The sequence below is a fragment of the Lytechinus variegatus genome, chromosome 7 (genome assembly GCF_018143015.1).
Source record: "Lytechinus variegatus isolate NC3 chromosome 7, Lvar_3.0, whole genome shotgun sequence".
NCBI lineage: Eukaryota > Metazoa > Echinodermata > Echinoidea > Temnopleuroida > Toxopneustidae > Lytechinus > Lytechinus variegatus.
In genome coordinates this window covers 38511011-38521581 of record NC_054746.1, presented here as the reverse complement: position 1 = coordinate 38521581, position 10571 = coordinate 38511011, and the positions used below count along the sequence as shown (strand labels likewise).

The 10571-nt window shown below is 37.3% G+C and overlaps 1 protein-coding gene across 1 annotated transcript in view; it reads left to right on the top strand.

Annotated features, from left to right (window-relative positions):
* The first annotated feature begins 3705 nt into the window (after positions 1-3705).
* LOC121418125 (aqualysin-1-like) overlaps positions 3706-10571 on the top strand; it is a 30713-nt gene continuing 23847 nt past the window's right edge. The window contains exons 1-4 of the mRNA XM_041611828.1: positions 3706-4278; positions 4866-4990; positions 8778-8915; positions 9304-9446. Coding sequence (XP_041467762.1) covers positions 4880-4990; positions 8778-8915; positions 9304-9446 — 392 coding nt within the window. The 5' untranslated portion in view covers positions 3706-4278; positions 4866-4879. The remainder of the gene's footprint in view (positions 4279-4865; positions 4991-8777; positions 8916-9303; positions 9447-10571) is intronic.

The following is a 10571-nucleotide window of genomic DNA, read 5'->3' as shown; positions in this document are numbered from 1 at the left end:
TATGGTTCGTTAGTCCAAAAACAAAGTGAGGTTCCTAATTCCTAAGGTTCGTTTATCCGAAAACAAAATGAGGTTCATAATTCCGAAGTTTCGTTAGTCCGATAACGAAATGATTAACGAACCTTATTTTGTTTTCGGACTAACGAACCTTCGGAACAACAAACCTTATTTCGTTTTCGGACTGACGAACCTTCAGAACAAAAAACCTTATTTCGTTTAAGGATTAACAAGCTTTGGAACATCGAACCATATTTCGTTTTCGGATTATCGAATCTTCGGTTAACGAACCTTCGGAATAACGCCACAAATGTTCGGATTAACGAACCCTTATACGTTTTCGGATTAACGAACATTGAGGTATAGGCAATTTACGTGTTTCGGAATTACGAACCTTCGGAATAAAGAGCCTTTGGAATAATGAAGTGTAACCCACGAATTAACTGTTTAAAAAGGATTACTTAATTAATTTGCAATTGTTTAGGCATAAACTTTTATGTTCATCAACAAGATCATTGTAACAGTTGTTTTGCTATGCATACAAAGTTTCTATCAGGTTTGCTTTGTTCATGTGAAAAACTTCAGCTGTTGGTACGTCTACACCATTTTGTTTTTCAACAGTGACGCTATTCAAACAAAACCCTGTGGTAACTTCTACAGTGCGTATCAAAAAAAAGTTTACACTTTGAAAAAGCCCTGGGAATTAAAAAATATACAACATGTGGGTAATTTTTTCACATATAATTATGGGTTTGGGTCTCATCTATCCAATGAAAGTAAAAGTTTTGACAGAATGTTACACTTGAGTGAGCACTCTCCATTTTTGTAAAGCTCGCAGAAATCTGTTTGCGCAGAAATGCTTGTTTTCACGCTGTGTCAAGGGGAAAGGGCAAAATCAAACTTACCCTGCGAAGTATTTCTCATAAATTTCCCTAGCACCCTTTAGCCAATTGAAATGAAACGGATACATTCAAGCATTTTGTAACAATTTTGCTACCAAAATTTGAAATTTCAACACTTAGTAAGCACAACCTTTCGCCTTTTTGTGCCGGCTTGATCTGAGGACCTAACTGAATCTGAACAAAAGTTTATATCACACTTCTCTAGCATTTTTCACTAAGTTTTTATCATTTAAAGTTGGTTTACATTTCATTTTTCATTTAATACTTGTTTCTCCTCACTTTTCCGAAGCTTGGCAATGAATAACAAAATGAAAATCAAGCCTAAGCCATTTCATGTAAATCACAGCTCAGTGTAAATCAAATATCGTCACGATGGCCTCAGTGTGTGGGGGAGTGGGGTGGGGTGCAATGCACTCTTCGAAGTGTTTTGGGCAAGGAAACAAGTAAGAAAAGGTAAAAGATATCTTCAAATCAATTTTACTAGCTACTTTCCACGTGTTCTTCATGATTAAGGTCTACTTTTATTTGCATAACTATTTCAAAGTTCTGCGCAAATCATTTTTCACCAACTTTTCAAAATTAAGTGGTGCTCACTCAAGCGGAAATATTTTTTGACAGTTATATCATAATTTGCTTAAATAGATCTGTACCAATGCTAAAATGTGGAAAGATCGTCAGGATATTACAAATATATAATTTTACAGGATTTTTTCTAAGTGTAAACTTTTTTTTGATACGCACTGTAGATCGGGCCTAATAGTTTGATGAACCTTACATGTCTTATCTTTGTAATGTATTCTAAGGCCTTGTCATCTCATCACCCCTTTACAAGAAGCAGACATGACAAGTTCCAAGACCTTGTCATCTCATCACCCCTTTACAAGAAGCAGACATGACGAGTTCCAAGACCTTGTCATCTCATCACCCCTTTACAAGAAGCAGACATGACGAGTACCAAGACCTTATCATCTCATCACCCCTGTACAAGAAGCAGACATGACGAGTTCCAAGATCTTGTCATCTCATCACCCCTTTACAAGAAGCAGACATGACGAGTTCCAAGACCTTGTCATCTCATCACCCCTGTACAAGAAGCAGACATGACGAGTTCCAAGATCTTGTCATCTCATCACCCCTGTACAAGAAGCAGACATGACGAGTTCCAAGACCTTGTCATCTCATTACCCCTGTACAAGAAGCAGACATGACGAGTTCCAAGATCTTGTCATCTCATCACCCCTGTACAAGAAGCAGACATGACGAGTTCCAAGATCTTGTCATCTCATCACCCCTTTACAAGAAGCAGACATGACGAGTTCCAAGACCTTGTCATCTCATTACCCCTTTACAAGAAGCATACATGACGAGTTCCAAGACCTTGTCATCTCATCACCCCTTTACAAGAAGCACACATGACGAGTTCAAAGATCTTGTCATCTCATCACCCCTTTACAAGAAGCAGACATGACGAGTTCCAAGATCTTATCATCTCATCACCCCTGTACAAGAAGCAGACATGACGAGTTCCAAGACCTTGTCATCTCATCACCCCTTTACAAGAAGCAGACATGACGAGTTCCAAGATCTTGTCATCTCATCACCCCTTTACAAGAAGCAGACATGACGAGTTCCAAGATCTTATCATCTCATCACCCCTTTACAAGAAGCAGACATGACGAGTTCCAAGACCTTGTCATCTCATCACCCCTTTACAAGAAGCAGACATGACGAGTTCCAAGAACTTGTCATCTCATTACCCCTTTAAAAGGAGCATACATGACGAGTTCCAAGACCTTGTCATCTCATCACCCCTGTACAAGAAGCAGACATGACGAGTTCCAAGACCTTGTCATCTCATCACCCCTTTACAAGAAGCAGACATGACGAGTTCCAAGATCTTGTCATCTCATCACCCCTTTACAAGAAGCAGACATGACGAGTTCCAAGACCTTATCATCTCATCTCCCCTTTACAAGAAGCAGACATGACGAGTTCCAAGATCTTGTCATCTCATCACCCCTTTACAAGAAGCAGACATGACGAGTTCCAAGACCTTATCATCTCATCACCCCTTTACAAGAAGCAGACATGACGAGTTCCAAGATCTTGTCATCTCATCACCCCTGTACAAGAAGCAGACATGACGAGTTCCAAGACCTTGTCATCTCATCACCCCTTTACAAGAAGCAGACATGACGAGTTCCAAGATCTTGTCATCTCATCACCCCTTTACAAGAAGCAGACATGACGAGTTCCAAGATCTTATCATCTCATCACCCCTTTACAAGAAGCAGACATGACGAGTTCCAAGATCTTGTCATCTCATCACCCCTTTACAAGAAGCAGACATGACGAGTTCCAAGATCTTGTCATCTCATCTTTTTCCCTAAGAGATGTAGACATGACGAGATGATTATTTGAACATCTGGGTGGCACTTTTAAGTTTGCATAGTCAACTCTTTCCAATATTTCATGCATTGTGCTAATTGGTTGGATGATGATGATTTCACAAGCTTACATTCCCTGTTATGAATGTGTTTTATAATGAAGCTATTAATACTTGGATGTCCTGCTCCAAGAATGAGCTCCAGATACAATGTATCTCCTTTATCAAAGTGTGTTATTTAGAAAACAAACTTGGGGTTGGAAATGATAATAATGGTAATATTAACAACAATAACAATAACAATGATAATAATAATAATAATGAAAATAATAATGAATAATGACAAAGAAGACAAAGAAGAAGAATGATAATAAGAAATATTGCATCGTATACATTATTATAGCATCTTAGCAGGAGATTTTTGGGAATAAGTACTTTTCTTTTATTTCTAATGTGGGAAAGTTTTTAATAGATCTTTGATTCAACCCAATTTTATTCACTTTTGTTAATTGCCATTTGGTTGAAATAGATGCAGTAGACCCCCCCCCCATAATCCATGTACCATTATACATGTAGGCATACTATAGTAGTGGAAGTAATGGAAAGGCATTCCTGACGTAAGGATTATTTAGGGTTTTGATTTCTGAGGAGTCATGCCTGCATTCCCAGCATTGGTTTTGTAATAGTCTGTCTTCGCATGTCTGCTGCGCCTCTTGAATGACATACGTAGGTCAAATGTACAATTCAAACCAGAAGAAAGAAACTTTTAAAACAATATTTTGCAGATATCACTGGATTTGCGTCATCATAATTTTCATATCTTATAATCAGATCAAAATTCTATTTTTGAGTTATTGTATTTGCTTTACCTATATCGGATCACCTGTTTAGTTCACAGCATTCACAAATGAAGATGGTATGATCCTTTATTAGTTGGATAATAAGAGACTCGACATCATTATTCTCATCATCACTTGACTGCTTGGAAGAAGGGTAAGTCTATGCACTGCTCCTATAATTTCACTTCAAAACAGTCAATTTTCATCAATAGGCCAGCTTCTTGTTGATCGTAGATTCGGTTTCTATTATCTTTCATTCCAGTAAAAAGTTTTATCCTCTCTGGAAGACATTTTCAAGCAGAATTACATGTGATCATAATCTATCAATGCTTTCTTGTTTATATCAACTGAACTTATAGATATATAATGTGAGCTTTGAAGGTTTGCATGCATGGAGTTATTATACAAAAGATTACCCAACATTCCTTTTAAGAATACCTTACACGGTGAAACCTAAAGCTAATCAGAGAATCATCTATATTTGCAAATTCAATTCATTGTTTTTATATATTTCTCTCTTTCGGGGTGGGAAAATCTTAGTAAAAGGTCAGGAATTTTTTTTTTTTTTCTTTTTGTTTTTGTTTTTGGTTTACCAAGCGAGTTTCTCCAAATTGTATGTCTGAATTGTGTTGTGGGGAAATATTGGAAATCGAACTCAAAATTCAAAGTTAAGCTATTCGTATAAGTGTTGAATTAACGTTTTGCTGCCAATAGCTTCATATTTGTTGAATTTATACCTAGGCTGATTGTACAAGATGAAATTCCTACTTTTACTAACCCTGGCCGTTGTCGCTAGTGCCTCTCTGGCACCTTTTTATGACGCTGGCAGAAATGGTGTTAAAGGACGATACATCGTCGTCCTCCAGGTAAGCTAATAAAAATACTCCCTTATTTATTTTTCTTTGGTCAATTTCTTTTTCTTGATTTAAAAGACAGAAGTGTTTGTTTTAGTTTAAACAGGTGCATCAAATCGGATAATTTCTACATCGCTGATTTATTTTAAAAAAACATACGGGTATCTTAAGCTTTGAGGGAGGGGGGGTCCTGGAATCATTCATGCCCCCCCCGAAAAGAGTTATTTAGTTATTCCAGTCTTTAACCCGAGTATTAAGCCTATCATCATGGTTAGACATGAAGTTACTTCAGATTATTGTCAATTTATTTTTATCTCACAATTGCTCTGCTTCAGTGTCTATGACTTCTTTTAATGACATTAGCTATCATACTAAGGATATAATGCCTTAAAACAATATACATGCATATATATATATATATATACATGTATATATTTTTTGCTGCTTAGTTTTCTGATTATCTCAAGTTCTTTCAAAAGACATTACAATCAAATGCATTCTAATCATTTCAAAGTATATTTTAGGGGATAAATCCTCAATGCTTCATTAATATTCCAATAAAAGGAGTGTCAAATTTTGCTTGAGTGGTTATTGAGAATATTATTTTTGTGCTACTAATCATGCTTTTAGTGAAGTCTCCAAATGTGATATTTGGATATTGCAATATTCTTGTAATACAAGTTACATATTTTTATCATATTTCTCGCTCGCTACACTCGCCGGTCTATCAATATACAGAATGTTTGGAAAAGTAAATGAATTCAACAAATGAAATGGTGGATGATTGGATCATCTTATATAGACCCATGGTGTAGTATCATGATAGGTAATCACTTTTTATAGTAAAGCATACATTAATATTCCTCGTTAACATAATGGTCACTCTTGACACTTAATAAATATTCTTCCTTTTTGATGATTCGTCCAGATTAAAGTCCCCATTTTGTGTTCGAGAACAGTTCATGTGTTATCCAGCATTCTCCTAATGACGTTTCCACAGATAGTCATATATATTTTTCTATGTATCATAAATTGTATACAAACATATTGTATGTTTTAAATTTCTTTACATGTGAGGCGTATTTAATGAATTTTGATTATATTTTGCGTTGGAATAAGATCTTAATTTCATTTATGTTACGATAAACTTTAATTCTAGAATTAAAGTTCTTTAACGATTTATTTGGCTTGTTTGCCATTCCTCCTCTCAGTAGATGGTTATGTTACCTACTAATGTATAACAGATTTTACCAGGAATAACCTTATAGGCCAGAGTTTTCCCTGTATGTTCCTAAAGAAAAATGATTTTTTTTTCACTATTAACCAGATTATTATGGGTTAATTTTAAATAAAAAAGTTTATGCAATAGGCCCAAGGAAAAAAAAAGGGTTAGAAAGCGAGCGGCTGCAAGAAAAAAAACATCACCTTCTGCAGAATGCCACAATAAGAACACTTTTACAGGTGAAACTTTTGAGAGTGCAGAGTTCTACCTTTTGTTGTTGCATTATGTCAAACCCCCATTTGGAGAAAGACTGCAGTTCAGATTGCAAACTGCGGTATTAGACCCCAGTTTGTGTTTTAAATCATTTCCAAGCTCTGGGGGCCGTTTCATGCATAAAGCTGGTTGTAAGTTAAGATCGACTTTAAGAACGACTATGATCATCGCCAAAGGTGTGTACCATTTACCGTAAGACAGGATCACCAGTCGCTCTTAACTTACAAACAGCTTTATGAAACACCCGCCTGATCAACCCTGCTTGGCCAGGTAATCTCTGCCGTCTCACCACAGGCCAGATTATGAGCGTTGAGCCAGGGACGAAATGATAAAAAACAGCTATGCTATTACTTAAGACTTCTCTGCCTGTAGTAGGACTTTCGGAATGAAATTATTGTATTCGCATGACAAAAATCTTGTGTTTAAGAGCAGTATACCCCAAGTTTCCCTTATCAAATCTCTTCTCAAAACCCTATTGCCCTCAAGCATGAAATTTAAGTATAGAAACACCTGTTTCTTGACCTCGGTCCAAAGATAATACACCCCAGCATCAACGGTCACAGCAGGGGGCCACACACGATGGATTGCAATGTGTGTTCTGGTGAGTGAATGGAGTTCATGTATACACGCGTTGATAGAAACTTTTTTCTTCCTTTCTTTCTTTCTTTCTTTCTTTTTCTTTCTGTCTTTCTTTCTCTCTCTCTTCCTTCCTTCCTTCCTTTCTTTCGTTAAGACTGTATCGTTGCGCGAGTGAACGGCATGCATCCCATATTTTCTTGCTGTACGGACAGAAACTAGATGGGATGCATCGCGATCCTTGCATACTAAGCATACCGTAATTTTTATTCCGCATACTTTCCTTATTTCGAGGTCGATTTTCTTCGTTCGAAATTGAAAATGGACTAGTATTGGATGTCTGAATGTAATATGCCTTTGAAAACGTGATTAATATCGAATACAATAATTTCATTCCGAAGATCCTTCTACAGGCAGTCAAGTCTTACGTAATAGCACAGCTGTTGTTTATCATTTCGTCCTTGGCTCAACGCTCGTTTAGCTGGCCCGTGGTGGTGAAATCGAGACAAGGGGATTACCTGGCCAAGATGGGTTTATCGGGGTTGGAAAAGTTGTTTGAGATTTCCCAAACGCAAAACGGGGTATGCGACTGCAGTTTGCAGTCCGAAGTGAGGTCGAGAATCAAACGGGAAATTTTCGTAATGGATATTTAATCACGTTTTCAAAGGCATATTGTATTCAGAAATTCAATGTTTGTCCATTTTCAATTTCGAACGAAAAAAATCGACCTCGAAATAAGGAAAGTAAGTGAATAAAAAATGGCGGCATGCTTTGCCGGAACCACGCTCGGGCTTTTGTGTTATCTTCGGACCGAGGTCAAGAAACAGGTGTTTTGATACTTAGGGTTTGTCGTACTTGGAGAAGAGAATTGATCGAGAAAACCTGGGGTATAGTGTTCTCAAATTGAGGTTTTCGTCATGGTATTTGTGGTGATAACTGATCAAGGTCTGCAAGCGTAGACTACATGTATATTATGTTATTACTCGTTACCACTTCTACCAAGTACCTCTGGCGGTAAATTGCCAATTCGTCTACTACTAACTCGTCCACTCACCACATGGTCTACTTTCATTTGGTCTAATGCCATTCCATCCATCAACATTTCGTCTAACAACCATTTGGTCCAATCCCTCCGTCTAATCACCATTTCGTCTATGACAATTTCATCTCATAACCAGTTGGTCTAATGTCCGTTTCATTTTCATTCATTTTGCACAATTTAACTCTTAGTTCAATTAGATCAAATGGTGTATGTACTAAATGGCTAATGGGCCAACTTGTTATTAGACGGAAGTACACCATGTGATGAGAGGACGTACTGATGGTAGACCAAATGATAGTAGACGAGTTGGCAATTGGACGAAATGGCATTAGACGAATTAAAAAAAAACACTCTGGCTGCTACCGAGATGTCGGTGCAGTGATGATGTTGGAGCTAATCTAATAAACGTCAGTAAATATAGTGTTATTAATGAACTGCCTACATGTCTTTCCCTCCAACGTACATGTAAGTTTGAAATAGTATCTGGTATCGTTATTCAAAGTTCAATTTTTGTGTTCTTAGTGTGGTTGGCCCTTGTCAACTCTTGACTGATCAGAAATTTCTGGCGCCACTTCTCACCACCATTCTCGTTACTTTCCCAATTAAAAAAATATGTATAAATTTTTTTTTCCGGGGGAGTTGGTATTGTATTGTATTCTTTATCAAGTTTCTATTTATCTTTCCAGGATGGTGTAGACATAGACATGACTGTAAAGGGTTTAATGGCACGTGTGGCTAGATCTGGTAGCTTTGCTTCCATCAAAAGAAAAATACAACTCATCAATGCTTTCGTGTCTGTTGTACCCGAAGGAGGTCTGGACATTGTAAGTATGGAGAGAATTTCTCCCTCTACTATTCAAATTTTCTCATTCTTTTCTCACTCATCATAATTCTCGTTCTCTTCTCAACCTGCTTCAGTTCAATGAGTTTATATCTTCTCTCCTTGTTCTTTTTGTTTCCCATTCTTTTCCTTTTGTTTTTTCCTAGTTCTTTCTTCTTTTTATTCATTCATTTTATACCCTTTCTTCTTCTTTTTCTCCAGTTTCTTCTTCCTCTCCTCCCCATTCTTATTTTCTGCTTAATTGTTGTTGATGTTCTTGTTATCCTCCATTTCCTTAACTTTCAACTTCTGATTCATTCCACTTCAGTGGTCTCAAATATTTTTGACATATTTCAATCAAGAAGGGTACGATTCCAACTTTTACTTTTCAGTTGCGTTCTCTTCCTGGCGTTGCCTATGTTGAAGAAGATGAAATCATCACAGCTGATGGCAATAGGGCAACCAGCCTGTGGGGCCTTGATCGCATAGATCAGAGAGACACTGCTGGGGATGACATTATTAATATTAACGGTTAGTAAATATGACAATTTTCTATTTCAATTCTTCTCCCCTATCATATTTTGATTTTCAGCATTTATTTTGATTCATCATTGTATAGATAATAATTTTAATAAAAATTCATTGTATCGAGCTTAGGCTTATACAGTGTGTTGACTCTGAGGGTAGAGCATCCGTCTCATAATCGGGAGGTTGGGATTAAAAAAAAGGGGGGGGGGTTCACTTATATTGACGAGTAGATACCATGCGTGACCAAAAAACACGTAAAGGATGTCTTTTTCAAGATCGGGCACATGATAAGGGTGTCAAAAATGCAAAAATAATGAAAAAAGGGTATCTATTTTCGCTAGAAAAGCTACGTGTTTAGGGTCAAATTGCGAGGGTGTAATTAAGACTAAAATGTTTTATAAAGGATTTTTGCCTCAAGTAACAACAATATGTTTTTAGAGTACAATTTGGGAGGTGGGAGGTGGGGCTGTACTAAACCCAATGATGTGGGTAAAGGTAAAACCGAAATCGTCGTCTGTGGCGAAAATAGATACCCTTTTTTCATTATTTTTGCATTTTTGACACCCTTATCATGTGCCCGATCTTGAAAAAGACATCATAATAAAAATATTGCTATACTTGTTAAGGGGGTCAATTCAGGGAACTTGCCAAGAGTATTGTTTTGTTTCCAATAATTGATATGGGTAGGGTTTCACGTGCCAATAATTGATAAGGGGTGCATTTTCAGAAAATGGAAAATTCGTGTTTAGGGTGCTTCTCGAGACCCCATGATCGCGCATGGTATCCATTCGTCAACGGAAGTGGCACCCCAGGGGATTAAAACCTTACAACCCCGGTCGCGTCAGACCAAGGAGTGATATTTCCTTGGTCAGACTAAAATGATGTTAAAAGATGGGAGATGCTGCTACCCTGTTTAGCGTTCAACAATATAAGAGATAGAGCTCACTCTATCTGGCGCTGCACAGTCTGTGGCTGCCAGTGTAGCAGCGGATTTGGTTCCACCGATCATTCATATTTGGAACGGTGAATTATCGGATGGTCTAATACCACTTGGCATACTTATCAGTTCGTCCAACTTCACATAGTCTAAACTCATTTTGTCTACAACCTGTTTGTCTAACATCCAATTCGT